This window comes from Ailuropoda melanoleuca, chromosome 15 (genome assembly GCF_002007445.2).
Source record: "Ailuropoda melanoleuca isolate Jingjing chromosome 15, ASM200744v2, whole genome shotgun sequence".
NCBI classification, from domain to species: Eukaryota; Metazoa; Chordata; class Mammalia; order Carnivora; family Ursidae; genus Ailuropoda; species Ailuropoda melanoleuca.
In genome coordinates, this window is record NC_048232.1 from 16047969 (window position 1) to 16067011 (window position 19043).

The 19043-nt window shown below is 38.8% G+C and overlaps 1 protein-coding gene across 2 annotated transcripts in view; it reads left to right on the top strand.

Annotated features, from left to right (window-relative positions):
• TMEM236 (transmembrane protein 236) overlaps positions 1 to 18802 on the top strand; it is a 57059-nt gene extending 38257 nt beyond the window's left edge. For both annotated transcript variants that reach the window (XM_002918636.4, XM_034644005.1), the window contains one exon: positions 15816 to 18802. In XM_002918636.4, coding sequence (XP_002918682.1) covers positions 15816 to 16399 — 584 coding nt within the window. In that variant the 3' untranslated portion in view covers positions 16400 to 18802. The remainder of the gene's footprint in view (positions 1 to 15815) is intronic.
• The last annotated feature ends 241 nt before the right edge of the window (positions 18803 to 19043 follow it).

Consider the following 19043-nt stretch of genomic DNA (forward strand, 5'->3'; position numbering starts at 1 on the left):
TGAGACTCTGAGCTTCATGTTTGCACTCTGTCCTCAAGTAGGAGATGACAGTTGTTATGTTTAACATAACACAGGGGATGAGGTAGGTAAGATGGTAGGTAGTGGCCACCTTTTGAGGAAAGGGTATCCTCAACTTACATCTGCCCTCCAGAGTAACTGTATTTGTCTCAGACTGGGGACCTGTGGGGATTGTCATGTCCTTTGCTACTTCTCTAGACTCTTTCTCAATGCAAACCTATTTTGAAATTGGATTGTTTTAAACAATGCTGTACCTTCCAGCTAAATGTGGACATTCTGTTTAAATTCTTAGTGAGAATTCTTGGAGTTCTTAGAGAGTTCTCCTTCTAAAAAAGGTACATGTATATTTTTGGGACTAAGTTATTGGCATCTTATATCTTAAGTGATGAGTTGGATTGTCAAAGGGGAATTTTCCCTGTACCGAGCAATGATGATGACACTAAGAATTGAAAAAGGAAAACCCCAAAGAAGTTAGTCTTGGAGACAAGTCTTGAAAACCTCTTGCAGAACTGCTTTTTCTTATTTGAAAAGCCTTCTTCTTTAGCTCTTCTCTGCCCAAACTTGGGAGGGTTAATGTCTGGTTTAATAGCTCCACCATTTAATGAAATCATGCTTTAAAAAAAGTAGCATTCACTCAAAATACCTTTGCAGGGGCACCTAGTGGCTCAGTCGTTAAGCCTCTGCCTTCGCTTCAGGGCGTGATCCCGGCATTCTGGGATCCAGCCCCACATCAGGCTCCTCTGCTAGGACCCTGCTTCTTCCTCTCCCACTCCCCCTGCTTGTCTCTCTCTCATTGGCTGTCTCTCTCACTGGCTGTCTCTGTGTCAAATAAATAAATAAAATTAAAAAAAATATCTTTGCAAATATTAATATATGTTAATTTAACTTTTATGCAAGCTTTTGAACATGCGTACTAATAAAATAGATTATGTGAATTTTCAATTTATGGGGTATTCTCATTCTCTGGAATTTAATATGTAAATTTGTAAACATGTAAGTTGTAATACCTAAATCTGAACATAAGCCAGTATGCTAAAAATATGCTGTCACTGCATGTAGTACTTCAGAATCCAAGAGGTAGGGTAGGAGTAGGTGGTGAAGAAGCTTTAGAAACATTTGGCTCCATTTAGAAAATGTTGAGAAATGGAATATATTCTGTTCTGTGCCCTATCCAGAGAGTTTGAAATGCCTACCCATCTATCAGCTTACAGCAGTTATGAACTTATACTTGATGAAACTAAGGTAATCTACACTGCTTGGATTTCTGGACACTCTCATGCCACCTCAACCATCTCAATTCCAAACTAGAAAAGCTTGATCTTTGTGTAGCTTTTCCTTTTCTAGAATTTTAAATAAAAATTATTCTATATAAAAAATTTGTTTATGCTTAAGCCAGTCTTCACTGGATCAAGAGTCCTTTCTGCTAACTTTCTGTTACCAGTCGAAACATCTCAGTATCAAGTGATTACCATGTCATAACGTCCAAGTAAGTGCATCATTTCACATAGCCTGAGCATCACATGGGAATGTTTTCTGATAACAGATCTCTGAGGCATAGCCATCTCACAGATGTGTGTCGTAACTAATAATGTCACATCCCATTCATAGGAACAAATTATAAGGAGACAATATATAGCCTGAATGTCTCCAGCTCTTACTAGTATGTGGGAACAGATGAACACACTTGGATATTTCTATTTGAATTTTGCTAGCTCAGTCCCAACAATAAATGACTGGACCTCCATACCTCTTCCTCTTCCATATTGTTCCTGCTCCCGTTTTTTAAGATGAGTCTCCTCTGGTCTCATTTGTTGCTCCAGACTGCTGAATATTCCATTGCTCCTGCTTTTTTTTCAGTTGTCATTCTCATGCACAAACAACCTGGCATGCTGTTTTTCCACCTCTCTCGACTGACTCTGCACTAAATGCTTTTAGTATGGCTCTTACTTGCCTCTGGGATATTGTTTGATGTTCTGCTAGTGCTTTAGACCGATTGCCTTCCTTTTGACAGTTGGAATCCTGACTTCCCTCACTGAGATGTACTTGTTTAGAGAGGTCCCAAACAGAGCAATAGATTTTCACTTGGGAACACAACCTTTTATGCCCAGAATGTATATGAACCAACAGATTGGCTGGGATTCCACAAGTTCAAGTCATGGCCATTCCACTCCACTGGAAACCACCATTTCCCGTCCTATCACTAGATCTTGTGGCTGATTCTGGTAGAGCCAGGCTCCTTCTTCTCTTGAGGTAGTTCTTTTCCATGGGATCTCATAGTTTCTCCTTACATCAGTCTTACCTATATTGTCTAAACCCCAAATCATGGTCACCATTAGATTCCCCCTGCCCCCAGGTAGACTCTTTAACCTCCATAAAAGCCAGTAATGCAAACAGACCCACAAAGAAGTCCGTGGTTAGGATGCAAATTTTCAGTTCTACCTACAAGGTCTCACTTGAATAGCGTAAGCCTAGCTCGGGCCCCACATTACAAGTGGTATAAAAGAGAATAATAAAGTACTATGGGCAACACATGAAGGACTACTTAATTTAATCTAGGGTGTTGGAGGTCAGAGAAATCTAAAGGGAATATCTGGGGTTTGTAGGAGTTTAGGCAGGCATGGTGAAGAAAGCTTTCTACATGGAAGGAAGATTGGGCCTCAAGAAATCCAGGCATACATGTAATAAATGGGTAAAAATAACCAGTTGGATTTCATACTCTGAATGGAAAAACCGATTGCTGGAATGGAAATTGCCTTCTTAAAACACCTATTGTTTGCTTCTCAACGAGTGAATTTGGAAACCTAAAAGTTGCTTTGTAGGGAGGTGTGGGCAGAAAGGAGAGGCTTAACTGGAGTCATTGGTTGCCCCAATTCCTACTTGAACCAAATCAACATTTGTCTGTTTAGGAGTTGATATTTTATATAAGATTTCATTTGAAAAAAAAAAATGGTTCTTCTGCTAAATGTCTGGAAACCATGACCCAGGACCTTATTTAGATTCACAGGCTGTGGCTTTCTCTAAGGCAGTACCATAACTCAGGTGGCCAATGCTCTACCTTTCCAGCCTATGGCTCCCTGGGAATCATGACACTGCACCACCAAAGGACAAAGTGTACCCTCATCCGAGGTGTTGTGATACGATACAATACAATACTATACAACACACTAAAACACACTACGATACAGCATTGCAAGCAGAACAGGCTCATCCTGGTAGACCACACACAGGTTTTGAGGCTCAACACATAGAAAAACCAGGTAAATTTTTAAAAATTCTATTTCAAACTGTTTTATTTCTAATGTTTTGTTTTCCCAAAATAATACATATTCATTTAAAAAGATTGTCAAATAAACATAAGCAAAAAAGAAGAAAATGGAAATCAACCATAATCCTGTAGACTATAGATTTAGAACCGATAACATCTTTGTGGACAAATCTTCACTTAAGGAAACCTATTTTGTATCTTTTTTCTTAACAGTATGTGGTGGGTATCATTCTTTTTATTGTATCTTCTTCAGCTACATGGTTTTTATCGGTTGAATAATATTCTGTTATATTCACAAACCCTGACTTATTTAACCATGATTTATTAACTAACCCCTGTTGTTGGACAACTAGATTCTTCTCCAGTTTTTAACTACTAAAAACACTATGGTTAGGGCTCTTGTTCAGAAGTCAAGAGGGTTGCAGAAAAAAGGAGAAGGATGTGGTGAGAATGAGCAGGGTGATGTGGTTCTTTGAGTTGAGCAGGGGAGGCATGTGTGGAGCGCACATGCGTGGGTAGTGGAGGTGGTCAGCGTCTGGAGGACCCTATGCTGTGTATGAGAGTCAGAAGCCACTTGTAGGTGACTGGCCAAGCAGTGCCTGGGGACAGGGAGAGTTAACTGCCACTGGGTGGCAGCTGAATGATATCAGGAGGATGACCACAGAGTGTCCTCAGAAGACCCTGGAGCGTCTGCACATGCCCAGACTCCTTGACAATGACATTTGCCAGAAGAAATGGGACTATCAAGGACTGGCTGCACATGCAGACAAATACAGAGGGGCTCTTTCATAGGGGATTGTACAAACGGGGTAGCAAGGTGGTTTGGCTGCATTAGGGATATCAGCACAGTCAGAGAAGACTTGCTAGAGGTGAGATCAACAGGCTATTTGAGTGGAAAACATCAGACCTCTTCAGAGGAGGTGGTTTCCACTGTCACATCAGTAAGAGGTGCCAGGTATGATGTTGGCAGTGTAAGGTTTTCAAATAAATCTGCTCTCAGTGGCCCTTGTCCAGTTCCTACCCTGTAGTCTCTTTAATACCCAGAGACTGGGGCCAAGTGTTGTAGGACCTCAGCAGCATAGATGATTACTTCTTTAGGTTAAATGCCTAGACATACAATTTCTGGCTCAAAGTATATGCAGGCTTTTAAGGTTTTGACAGGTGTCAATCAATCAAATGACCCTCTCTAAAGAATGCCCTAATTTATCATCGAAACAGTAGTGTAAGAAAACACCTGTTTCTCTTCAACCTTGTAACTTCGGATAATGTATTCCTTTTCATTTTTACCAGTTTCATAGGCAAAAATAGTATCTTATTGTTTTAATAATTTGCTTAAGGTAGTGGTTGTGTTGAGTATTTTCTCATAGATTTCTTGGCTATTTATATTTTTTAAAAATCATATATTTCTGTCCTTGATCTGTTTTTCTATTGATATGTCCATTCTTTTGTTGTTATTGTTTTTACTACTGATTCATGAGTTCTGTAAATAGTAAGGACATTAAACTTTGCCTGTCAGAAATATATATTTCAGAGTTATTTGCCTTTTAATTTTACTATAGTGTTCTCGACGCAGGAAATTTCTAATTTTGACGTAATCTAATCTATAAATATTTCTTCTCTGGACTCTGTCTATGATGTTAGGCTTTAAAAATCTTTTCTTCACTCCAAGCTGATATAAATATTTACCAATTATCTTCCCAAAAATTTTGTACATATAAGTGTTTCATGAAGAGAAGAAGTTGGAAGCTTTGTAGCATATAAACTCATTAATTTGTAGGTAACCAGTAAATCAGGAATGATAATCAGTATATTTATTTACTTGATCTGGCAAAACTTTTAGACCCTGCCTTTATTGTATTTCTTTCCATTTCTCCTGATATTTCCAATGTAAAAAAAGGACTTAATAGAGTGCTTTAAAAATGTCAATTCCAGTCATAGCAACCCCAGATAAACTAGATCAGGATCTCTGAAGATGGGACTTGGGCATATTTAAATTTTTAAAAACAAAACCTCATTGGATCTGATTTGTATCCCCAATTATGAGCAGTGGTTTTCACTTTTTGACTGCACATTCAGATTGCCTAAGGGACTTGAAATTGTTTTGACTCCCAGACTGAGCACTAAATAATTAAATCATAATTTTGGTGGAGGATAGGGCCAGGCATAAGTAATTTCTAAACCTCCAGGTGATTTACATTTGTGAATGTGATTCAAGTGGGTGGGCAGAAAGCAAGCAGGAACAGTTTATACCTGTTAACACCCCAATGTCTTTGTGAAATAGGAAGCAAAGTTACCTGCAGAGAGCCCTGGGGATGGATGGAAGGGAGAGAATCTGTAACAGCATGGGTAAGGTTTGGAATAATTGCTGAAGGTCAAGGGCAGGGAGGTGGATAGATGAGAGATGCATAGGGCTCAGCAAAGGATGGAAACCAGGAATTTGTTCTGCGACCAATCAAGATGATGAGAGCTTTCTTCAATGACACTGAGAAATCTGGGCATTGATTGTAGAAAAGATAGAACTGTAGGGCTGATCCAGGTTTAGGGGTTCACAGAGCAGGAATGGAAGAAGGAAAAGGATCTGTTACTTTATTAGTTATTCCTTCTTATTGAATTATACGATTTCTTAAATGCATGACAATGATGATTTTTACTGAACTTCTAAGCTATTTCCAGTGAATCTTGAGCCACCCGTGAACATATATGCAGGGGCTCACCCATTGGGTACTCACCAGAGGCGTCTTTTCACAACACATGTGCGTGAGCACTATCTGCTGATCAGTACACCAGGGGACAGTTGTTGGGGTCTCAGCATATACAGTTAACTTCTTCAGGTTAAATGCCTAGACCAGCAATTTCTGGCTTGAAGTATACACAACGGTTTAAGGCCTGGCATCTGCAATTTTTAAAAGTTCCACAAACAGTTCTGATACCCACCCTGAATAAAAGCCCCTAGTAATGGGAAGTATTGGGAATTGTGACATATGCCAGGTTAAAAGCTGAGAGCCCAAATCCAAATTCCTGAAGCTATTTGCTTTCCAGATTTCCTTGAAATGGAATGCAACACACTTTAACCAGTTAGAATTAAAATATGACAGACAACAAAGGGGGGGGGAAGGGACACTGCTTTTCTCTGAATAAAATAAATGGCACTTTGAGTTCCCCTTTGTTTCTTTTTAAGAAAAAGCTTATTATACAGTATGAGCCCAGTGTGTGAGCTGGGTTTCCATAGTGTGTTTTGCAATGGGTTTAGAGAGTACATATGAGGAACACTGTGTTCGGGGCCATGCCAAAAAGGGGGAGTATTTCCTTCACACCCTCCTTTTGCTATTTAGAAGAAGGAAGTTTCAGAAAAGTACGGACGTTAGTTCCAGGATTTTTCCCCCTTCTCAAGAAATGAGTAGCTATTTACCAGACTGGGATGAGAGAAGGGTAGAATTTCTGATTTATACCTTCTAATGAAGAACAAGCTGTCAGGATTAGGTCAGTGGGTATTGAGTCATACACTATATTGTAGCAATCCTCATGCCAAAAGACAGGACATCAGGTGCTATCAAATTGTGACCCTTTGATTAGGACAACTTTACATGATTATAACAATTCGGCATTTAATCATTACTTTCTTCCTACATGGGGAAAAATTATGAATAATTTTAGCATAAGTGAGATTCTTGAGATTTGCAGGATATTTCAAAGTAAATATTTTAGGAAGACTGATAAAAATAGGGAACATGAAGAACTCAGCAGGCATTACTTTGTTATAATTTCAAGCCTTGTTCTTCCTATCGTTATAATCAACAGAGAGTATGGCCCCAAATTGAAAGTAAAGGCATGGGTCATTGATTTTCAATATCTAGATTTTCTTGGGGTACCTGGGTGGCTCATTCGGTTAAGAATCTGCCTTGGGCTCAGGTCATGACCCCAGGGTCCTGGGATCGAGCCCCATGTCAGCTCTCTGCTCAGCAGGGAGTCTGCTTCTCCTTCTCCGTCACCTTCTCCCCTTGCTTGTGCATGCTCTCTTTCGCTCTGTCAAATAAATAAACAAATAAATAAATCTTTTAAAAAAAATTATCGAGATTTTCCTGTCTTGGAGTGAAGAGAGTAAAATAGGTTGTTGGGCTGATGGTCTGCGTAATGCATGGACGGTCTTGGTCCTTTTGTGTTAAACCATCGTGGGGTCCTTTGTCTGGAGCATCATTTTGCTGTGGCTCTGTTTCCACAGCTATTTCAGAACCCCAAGTCCCCCTTTTTCCGGGTGGGGGTGGTGTTCTTAGTCTGTTTCCTATGAACTCACAAATGCTACCTTCCCGGGATCACACATGGGCATTTTTGTCCCCTGACTGGTGACTCCTGGTGCCGCCGGTGCCTGGGAAGCCTTTGCAAGGTCTTGAATCAGCCTGCTGCTGTTGGAGACCTCTTCCATTGATGTCTGTCCCAGTCCTGCTGGGCCATGCTGGGGACACTTCGCGCTGGCTGAGATCCTAGGCCCAAAGCCGCGTGTGCTGCCTTCTCTCCACTGTTGAGCCGCGTGTGTGCCCAGGTCGTGCTGCCAGGACCTCCTAATGTCTTCCGGGGCTCGTCAGCTCAATCAATCGCCTGGTCTCCCTTAAAGAGCTCTCTCTAGGATCTGGGCCCGACTGCAGTCTTAGAGGCAGACCCTGTGCAGGACTCCAGAGGCCTTCTTCCTGTTGAATGGAGGGTGGAGGTGGGGTGCATTGTTATTCCGCCTGGTTTTAATGCTTTGGTTTACTTGCCTTCTTGCACATTTCCCCCGAAGGATGCCCATTACTGCCTTATGGGAACAGACCCCAGAACAGGAAAGTCTCCCATCTTTTGTGCAACAAATCTTTAGGGAGGATCTGTTGCCTATCAGACACTCAGCTAGGTCCTAAGGGTACGGTGCTGAGTGAAAACGGGCAAAGTCCGTTCTTTTATGGAGTTCTCAGTTTAGTGGACATAAAGCACATCAATAAACTACACTAGCAAATGTGTATGATTAAAGCTGAGGCAAGAGCTCTGAAGGCTAGAAACAGGCTCATTCCCATATGTGTCCGTTTTTGTCACCCAGCATGGGTTCCTGCTGGGATTCCAAGCTTTGGTCTATATCCAAGCACTTCCTGGTAGAGGCATTTCAAACCATTTCAAAGTCTAGAATTATGTAAATTTGGAAATAAGATACCCATATGCTTTTCGACATTTTACTTTAGTATTTAAATTTTATTTAAATATAGTCAATATTATATAATAGATAATTATCATATACTAAGGCATATTATTGTCCATATAATATATTTAATACATTATAATGATTAATTGTTACATTATTATATATAATATAATATCTTGTCCAGGAGGATGGATTTTAAACTATCCAGCCTTCAAGCTGCAGCTTGAAGATTTTTCTTAATATTTTACATTGCCTAAATCCAGAAATATCATTTATTTATTCTCATGCCTGGCAGGGAACCGGCAGTGAATAGGCTTTTGAATGTGCTGGAAAACCATATAGTGCTTTTTCTAAAGAAGGTCCATGAACTCTTCCAGAATTGATGATGGGTTGAATATTTGTCTTGAATTCATTGTTATTATGAATTATTATTATTTGATGAAAACATGCATACCATTTTGAACACAGGCAGTAGTATGCTGGTCAATGTTTAAACAACTGTCTCCCCAGGGGGTGCAGGGGAAGGCCCTGATTTGTAGCCTTTGTCCATTTCTCTGGTGTAATTACTCTTTCCATGATCATTTTCAAGCTACCAAGGTGATGTGGCTGAGCACTGACCATGGAACTAGGAAGAGAGGCACACGGTATCTTGTTAGCTGTTGTAAGCTATCGCTGCCGGCGCTGGCTGTATGGGCGAAGTAGCATTTTTCTGTGTGATCGGAGCAGGCAAATATGAGAATTAAAGTCCTGACCTCGTGAAAGCTCTGTAGTGTGACANAGCTCTCTGCTCAGCAGGGAGTCTGCTTCTCCTTCTCCGTCACCTTCTCCCCTTGCTTGTGCATGCTCTCTTTCGCTCTGTCAAATAAATAAACAAATAAATAAATCTTTTAAAAAAAATTATCGAGATTTTCCTGTCTTGGAGTGAAGAGAGTAAAATAGGTTGTTGGGCTGATGGTCTGCGTAATGCATGGACGGTCTTGGTCCTTTTGTGTTAAACCATCGTGGGGTCCTTTGTCTGGAGCACCATTTTGCTGTGGCTCTGTTTCCACAGCTATTTCAGAACCCCAAGTCCCCCTTTTTCCGGGTGGGGGTGGTGTTCTTAGTCTGTTTCCTATGAACTCACAAATGCTACCTTCCCGGGATCACACATGGGCATTTTTGTCCCCTGACTGGTGACTCCTGGTGCCGCCGGTGCCTGGGAAGCCTTTGCAAGGTCTTGAATCAGCCTGCTGCTGTTGGAGACCTCTTCCATTGATGTCTGTCCCAGTCCTGCTGGGCCATGCTGGAGACACTTCGCGCTGGCTGAGATCCTGGGCCCAAAGCCGCGTGTGCTGCCTTCTCTCCACTGTTGAGCCGCGTGTGTGCCCAGGTCGTGCTGCCAGGACCTCCTAATGTCTTCCGGGGCTCGTCAGCTCAATCAATCGCCTGGTCTCCCTTAAAGAGCTCTCTCTAGGATCTGGGCCCGACCGCAGTCTTAGAGGCAGACCCTGTGCAGGACTACAGAGGCCTTCTTCCTGTTGAATGGAGGGTGGAGGTGGGGTGCATTGTTATTCTGCCTGGTTTTAATGCTTTGGTTTACTTGCCTTCTTGCACATTTCCCCCGAAGGATGCCCATTACTGCCTTATGGGAACAGACCCCAGAACAGGAAAGTCTCCCATCTTTTGTGCAACAAATCTTTAGGGAGGATCTGTTGCCTATCAGACACTCAGCTAGGTCCTAAGGGTACGGTGCTGAGTGAAAACGGGCAAAGTCCGTTCTTTTATGGAGTTCTCAGTTTAGTGGACATAAAGCACATCAATAAACTACACTAGCAAATGTGTATGATTAAAGCTGAGGCAAGAGCTCTGAAGGCTAGAAACAGGCTCATTCCCATATGTGTCCGTTTTTGTCACCCAGCATGGGTTCCTGCTGGGATTCCAAGCTTTGGTCTATATCCAAGCACTTCCTGGTAGAGGCATTTCAAACCATTTCAAAGTCTAGAATTATGTAAATTTGGAAATAAGATACCCATATGCTTTTCGACATTTTACTTTAGTATTTAAATTTTATTTAAATATAGTCAATATTATATAATAGATAATTATCATATACTAAGGCATATTATATAATTGTCCATATAATATATTTAATACATTATAATGATTAATTGTTACATTATTATATATAATATAATATCTTGTCCAGGAGGATGGATTTTAAACTATCCAGCCTTCAAGCTGCAGCTTGAAGATTTTTCTTAATATTTTACATTGCCTAAATCCAGAAATATCATTTATTTATTCTCATGCCTGGCAGGGAACCGGCAGTGAATAGGCTTTTGAATGTGCTGGAAAACCATATAGTGCTTTTTCTAAAGAAGGTCCATGAACTCTTCCAGAATTGATGATGGGTTGAATATTTGTCTTGAATTCATTGTTATTATGAATTATTATTATTTGATGAAAACATGCATACCATTTTGAACACAGGCAGTAGTATGCTGGTCAATGTTTAAACAACTGTCTCCCCAGGGGGTGCAGGGGAAGGCCCTGATTTGTAGCCTTTGTCCATTTCTCTGGTGTAATTACTCTTTCCATGATCATTTTCAAGCTACCAAGGTGATGTGGCTGAGCACTGACCATGGAACTAGGAAGAGAGGCACACGGTATCTTGTTAGCTGTTGTAAGCTATCGCTGCCGGCGCTGGCTGTATGGGCGAAGTAGCATTTTTCTGTGTGATCGGAGCAGGCAAATATGGGAATTAAAGTCCTGACCTCGTGAAAGCTCTGTAGTGTGACACGGTTTCTCAAACTTTTTGACCCCCGCTCCCCACCCCGTAAATGGGATAGGGGGTAACAGTGTAACTCTAACCAAAGTTTAACAAACTGTAATCAGTTTTACTATTTACTGCATTCTGATATTTAGTGATTGCTGTGTTCGATTTGTTTAACACACACATACGGCTATTGCCGTGTGTCAGGCCCATTTTAAATGTTCTACAGCTATGGACTTGCTCAGTCCTCATAACCCTGTGAGGTCGATGCTGGTTTCATCATTTATTACTTGGCCATGAAGTTACTTGTCTTCCAGACCTCAGATGTGCTGCTGAAAGGAAACAAACTATACACAGTACAGTTAAGTTTAGTCAGTAGATACTGTTAAAATAACAATGTATATAAGTGCCCTGTTGTGTATTTTAATTACATTTTGTCTTAGTCTCCAAGACTATGACCAAAAGTGCCTTGTGTGCTTAATATACTTTAAGATATTTGTAGTGACTAATAATTTTCTTCTTGTCAAGATTTTTTTTTCTCAGAGTGTTATTTCTAGTTCATTAGCATTTCACATTCTCTAGAACATTTTTCTCTCAGGAAAAGTAGATTTTGGGGACTGTCAATCAAAACCAGTCTTCCTTTTTCTGAATAATTCTTTGATCTCCTGGCTGCTGTGAATCGAGTAACAGTCTCATTTCACAACAGCTGCCTCAGTGGCCTTGAGAGCCTCTCTGCTGATGTCTCCATGTCCTTTCTGGTTCCTGCCTTCCACTCTCCCTCTTCAGCAGCTTTCCATTGAGCTTAGAAGAAAGTCCAAAGCCTTTATCATGTGCCATAAGGTGCCACACAGTCTGACTCCGCCACTGATAGCGTGATCTAAGGGCAAAGTGTTTCAGGTTCAAGTTCTGGTCTGTCTTTGTTAGCTGTGTGACCTTAGAAACAATTGTCAATCTCTCTGTGCCTCAGTTTATTCATCTTTCAGGTGGGAAAATAACAGCATCTACAGTATAGAGTTTTTCTAAGGATTAAGTGATAATGCGTAGAAAGGGCTTAAAACAGTGCCTGGTATATAGAGGGCACTTACTAGGCTTGGACTCTTCTCCTCTTCTTCCCCCTCTGCCTCCCCAACGCCTTACAAAACTTTCCGTCTTTCGATCACTCTGGCTGAAAGATCTTTACACATGCTCTTTTTACTACCTAGAAAGTTCTTCTCCATTCTTCACCTAATTCTTTCCTACTTATTCAAGTCGCTGCTTAATTGTCACTTCTCGGATGAGCCTTCCTGACCTCCAGTGTCACTCAGACCCATATGAGTCTCTCATCACAGAACTAACCTTCCTTTTAAAGTCCTACCACATTTTATTCTTCTGTATTTATTGATGTGATCGCAGGTGACAGCATGGTGAGGGTAGGACTGTGTTCACAGTATTTGCTACCATTTGTTATGCCCAGTTGAGGCTTGGTATGGCACTCTAAAATCTATCTGCTCCTATCAGACAATCAGGAGCCTAACTAGTGCATTTTTAGTATCAGCTCCATTCCTGTCTTGGTTTTAGGTGCCTTTCCTTATGATTCGTTTTCTCTTATATTTAAATAACTCTTATTTCTTTCCTATTCTCTTTTCAAGAGGAATACTCACTCACTTTAGAAAATTCTCCACTACTGATTTGTTATGTTGTTCTTAGGTTTTCCCTGTAAGCTATCTGAAACTTTGGGTAACAAGTTAGAGATAGAAATACATCAATATAAAGAAATAATCAAGGGGTGCCTAGGTGGCTCAGTTGGTTGAGCAACCAATTCTTGTTTCGGCTCAGGTCATGATCTTGGGGAGGTGGGATTGAGTCCCCTGTTGGGCTCCATGCTGGGTGCAGAGCCTGCTTGTCCCTCTCTCTCTGCCCCTTCCCCCAATGATAATCTCTCTCTCTCAAGTAAATACATAACAAAAAAAAATCAAGTAAAATAGATGTGAGTTACCTACTTAAACATTTACCTGTGATTAAAATTACATTTTCTNCTGATAATCTCTCTCTCTCAAGTAAATACATAACAAAAAAAAAATCAAGTAAAATAGATGTGAGTTACCTACTTAAACATTTACCTGTGATTAAAATTACATTTTCTTAAGTATTTAGATTGCACAGTGAAGACAAAAAGTTGTTTTGGCAACTGGCATAAGATGTAGGGAGCTACAGGATGGCTGTTACTTTTACTTTTTGCAGCGAAATGTCAACCTCTAGGGAAGTGAGTAGATCTCTTTCTTCATGCTTAGATCTTTTATGGATTTTGTGCAAATAAATATCCTTTTGCCCAAATAGAACACTAACAACAATAACAACGAAAGAACAAAGTGGAAATTTATAAAAATAATGATTTGGAGGGTAACTAGTTATTGAATCAAACAGAATAGTATGGAGTACATGAAACTTTACATTGCTTGGGGATAAATTTGTGGGTCTATCTAACGACCAAACAGTATCTTGGCTTCTTCAACACTACCTTGCTCTCTGGCAGGTCTGCAGAGCTTTCCAGCCAATAGTTCTAGTACTTCTCCCTTGGAAAGAGGACAACAGAGTCCCTGTACCCCCAAATCCAAACTAGTCTGTATTGAGCTGTAGAGAGATATGAAGCTCCCAGCCCCAATTTCACCAAATACCCATGGGTTGGGACTTTACTAATTAAAAATGAACTCTAGCTAAGAATTCGTTGTTCATCCCACGGCTTTTATCCACAGATATTAAGATTCTTACTGACTGTTTAAAATGTTAATGTGTCACATCTTAGCTTGCCGCTTCCTGGCATTGAAACAGTGCTGAATTTGCAATCATCCTCCAAAGCCCACATTATACACTGCATTATTTATGTTGACAAAGGAATTTGGATTTCCATTCAATTTTATCTACTAAGACAGGTGAAGGAGAGTTCTCCAGGACATGGCAAACTCTAAGAAACATAATTTCCATGTTGGTTTTTTTTTCTTCTGTAAAATGAGAGATATAACTGATGCCAGTGAGCATCTGAGTTTAAAAAGAGATGATCTTATGAATATTAAAATAATAGTAATTAGTATATAATTTTCTTTCTTACTTGACTATTATTTATTAAAATGATACTCATTCATGCTACTGTTCATCTAAGGTTGGTAAAGAAGTTTCTAAGGGTCCTACTGCTTATTTATAAATGATTCGTATCAGAACTAAGTACTATTTCATCAAGAATTTAGATTATTTTTTTAGTTTATTGATTTACTCAATTCACAGTTAAAATTTTAAAAAAGAAAACTGAGGTTTGTTTGTTCTTTAAACAGCTCCTATTTATAGTAATCAAACCCTTTATTAGTCATTAATCATAATAGTTTATTTATTTTAAAATGTTTTCATGTCAGTTCAATATAGTTCAAATTTTTATTGATTTTGTGTCTTTAACCTTTAGAGCTATTCAGTATAATGACTTCTTTAAATTTTGTCTTATCAAGTAATATGACAGCTCAGCATGTTTACTGAGTAAACTAATTGTTAAGACCTAACAAATTCTTAGCCAAAAAAAAAGAAAAAAAAGGTGCTTAACTGGATGAATGTTTGAGAAATAATGTGCTGTACCACTCATGTATAAGAACCACACCATCAGCACTGGTAGTAAGTTTTGGGATTTGAGGTTTCCTTCATAATTCCCCAACCTCAACAGCCATGTGTGCACAGAGAGACACACGCATGAATGCACACACCCGCTTACGCACAATGTGGTGGTCATGAGAAAATATCCTCCTTATTCAGATGACTGTTGTGTTGATCCAGGATAGCCTTGTGGCCACAAACAAGTTGCTTTAGTCTGATCAATTGTACTGACTGGTTCAAAAACTCTGAGGATAGTACAGCTTAAAAAGTCTTGGATTGAGTGGCACCCTTCACTAAGACTTTCTCATGGTCAAACAGATTCCCTCTTAGCACCAAACTCCAAACCTGAAGATCTGGGTTGTAGTGATCCCTGTGGACTTCTTATAAAAAATAACAGGATTGGACCATTGGACTTTTAGAGTCATTTGATTTTATGATATTTGTATGCTTTATAATTAGCACATGATGTAGTGCCCCTAGATGATAGCAGCAGCCATAAAGTTAAGAGATTGTCAATTGGGGTCAAACAAGTCTGGGTGTAAATTCCAACCCTGCCCATTACTAACTGTGCATTTGAATTGGTGTGTCATTTCACCTCTTGGCCTGCAGTTTCTCTTTTTATAAAATGGGATAGTAATTCCCATCTGTCAACTTTTTTTCTGAGGATTAAATGAGATAATGTGTGAAAGTGCTTAGCTCACTAACCAGTCATGGCTGGTACTGTGAAATGGTAGAAATGACTTGGGATCCGTATCTAGAAAAATTAAAAAATATGAAGAACCTTCTCTGCCTCTGGTTTTTGCGGTTTTTTTGTTTGTTTTTTGGTTATTATGCTTCCCCTTGTTGTCTGAAGTTCCATGTGTAAAACAGATGTCAAAACAGTCAAGAGAACACTTACAATTTTACCTTTAAATTTTAAAATTTAAATTTACATGAAATTGAAAAGAAATTTTAATTTACAGAAAATTTAAACAATTTTTAAACTTCAAATCAATTTATTGCAGGTAACGACGATACGCACATTCATAAAACTAATTTGCAGCAAATGAAAACCGTGACGGACCAAGTGAAGCAAAATGAAGAAAATACTTCACCTCCCCATCCGGCCGGGAGGACTGAGTTGTCACTGCCGTCAGCAGCAAGGACACCGAACCCCGGTCCAGTGATGGCGAGACCCCAAGAGCCCTCCTTTCACTCAGGAGTCCTGAGAACAATGTCCCAGCAGGACGATCGTGCCCAGATCTTCCTCTGGAGCTTTCTGCTGTGGTCCGACACCATAGAGATGGTGCGCGTAGCTGGCCACTCTGCCGTGTATAAGTCAGGCTGGGTGTACCCAGTCTACATATTCAGTTTTATTTCTCTCCTTCGAATTATATTAACTCCTCAGAACCCTCTTCTGAATTCCCTGGGCATCCTTCTCCAGGATTTCCCCTTTATTTTTGTTAGAATAAGTTTAATCATTGCCCTGGGAACTATCACACCTGTATTGGGCCTTTGTAAAAACGTATTGGTGACTCTCTCTTATGTGTACTTCAATCACTTAATCAAATTCAGGGCTTTCTCTATCTTTGAAACGTCTTCATTTTAAAGAGAAAATGTAATATAGTCAAACCTCTTCATTATGCAGGTGTACACATTTGTATTTTTTTTTTCTGGGCCTAAGTTTTTGTACTATATAAAGAAATGAGGAATACATTGTAAAGAATACACTATTTTTAATAACTGTAGTGGATCACTTTTTTAAAAATGTACTGAAATGATGGTAAATTTAAGCAAAGTTTTATTCTTATGTTAACTCCCCTGGATCTCTAGAAAATGTCAGCCATTTTAGTTAGTTATGTATACCACACTTTTCCTCAAAACACTCTCTGTTAAAGCCTTAAAAAAAATTAAAACATGTTTTCCCACTAAGTCAGCCCAAGAATGAGATTCTTATCATTTATATAAATTAAAGAACATTGTAAGAATTAATTAGGTAGAACTATTTTTTAGAAAATATACCTGAAATTCTTGAATAATTTTTAGATTATACTTTTTAACAATTTGAATTGTAGTTTTAGGGTCTTCTTCAAACATGGTATTATGTTCTTTAATCCACTATGGCAAGTGACTTTTATGTAATTGACTGATTTCAGCATAAACAGCTATTTAGTTTAACAGATGTTTGGTTCAGTTCAAGGCACAACTCTTTTGCTAGTACTGAAGTACTAATATAAATACTGTTTAACATAATGAAGTCTGGGTACATCAGTAATACCTAGGAAAAGTTTTATAATAGGAAGAAACCATACATTGAAGATGTGAATTTCAAAGAATATTTTGTTTGTGGAATTTCAGGCCATCCTAAAAACAGTCTCAAGTCCCGTTTAGAATTAGAAGTTCAGCTTATGAATATAACAGCAAATGCATTGGTGTTTTACCTGATAATATATAATGAATATCTTGATGTTAAGTGATTAGTTACATAATTACCAAATTTGCTTTCACCATATTGGGATGCTCTTGGATATTCAGCTGCTAGAAAAACTTGAGAGGCATATGCGTGCAGAGTAATGTGTTAAACTAGCGAGTCTTTTCAATGATCTGTGGCAACAAATAGTTTAAGGATGGATAACTGAACTTGCATGCCACCCCTACTTTCCACCAAATTCCCCAGTCTCACTGGCCCCCTATGCTTTATGGTTTTTCCTCACAATGTAAGAAAAAATCTATTCACAGTTATTAAAAGCTTAGCTTCTGGCTTTATGGCTTGGAGCAAGTTCTTTGACCACGATAAGCCCTAGTTTCCACATTTAAAACAGGAGACAAATAACAGTAACTTAATAGGTTAGAATTGTACTTTAAGGGAGTTGAGAGGATTACATGAGATAGGAAATGCTCTCATGACTTTGTCTGGCAAACAATAATAACCAGATAAATTATAAATATTTCAAATGTACCAAATCCCAGAGAAACAAGTAGCTAAATGCATTGTTTTAATTTTCCTGTCTCATTCTTTGCTGCATCCCTGCTTACTGTCTGGGAATAAAAATTTTACCTGTGCATCTGTGAAAAATAATATGTAAAATCTTAAGATCACCTCAGATTATAATTTTTCATCAAGTAATATTAGTTTCAAAATGAGCAAATATACAGATTAAAGTTGCTGTGACTATTGATTCATCAGGCATTTGACCGTCCCTCCTGAGTTTTCATAAACCCTAATTATAGCACTCTGTTAAGATTTTCATTATGAATTTACTTTTTTGAGTTCCCCATTAATGTTTAAATCCTTAATCTTGTTTAACAATGCATCTCTCACCTCATCTGTTAATCCAACAGGAATTTATAGTACTTGTAACTCTTAAAAAATGAGAATTCAAATCATTTCTTCCAAATTATGCTATGATAATCTCTTTTAATTAAGGAAAACCTATGGTGAAGTAGTTGATTTGTAATATTCTTAAGTATGAAAATATTTTTACATATATTTATATTTATCTTTATATTGGAATTTATAGAGTGAACAGTGCTCACACTCTTAAGTATTACTTATTTGCGTTTAGAATGCATTTTGTGTCTAATATTTGAATACGGATGTACCTGATATATTGGGAAGTCACACTTTATACAAATAGTGTAGTCATGTACATGTAGGAGGAAAATTATTGGGCAACTAATTTAATTTAACATTTTATTTCAAGAGTATACACGTGTTTATAAAGTTCAAGTCTATGGGTTTTTTTTCACTTCCATGCTTTTCAGTATTTTGTTTAATTAAAAATTTTTTAAACCGAAGAACAGTTGACATACAATATTAATTTTAGGTGTATAACATAGTAATTTGATATTTACATACATTACAGAATGATCACTCTAATGAGTCTAGTTACCATCTCTCACTATACATAGTACTTACAATATTATTGACTACATTCCCTATGCTGTACTTTATATCCCCATGACTTATTTATTTTATACCTGGCAATTTGTACCTCTTAATCCCCTTCACCTATTTCACTCATCCACCCACTCCCTTCCCCTCTGGCAATTACCAGTTTGTTCTCTGTACCTAAGAGTCTGTTTCTGTTTCGNTACATAGTACTTACAATATTATTGACTACATTCCCTATGCTGTACTTTATATCCCCATGACTTATTTATTTTTATACCTGGAAATTTGTACCTCTTAATCCCCTTCACCTATTTCACCCATCCACCCACTCCCTTCCCCTCTGGCAATTACCAGTTTG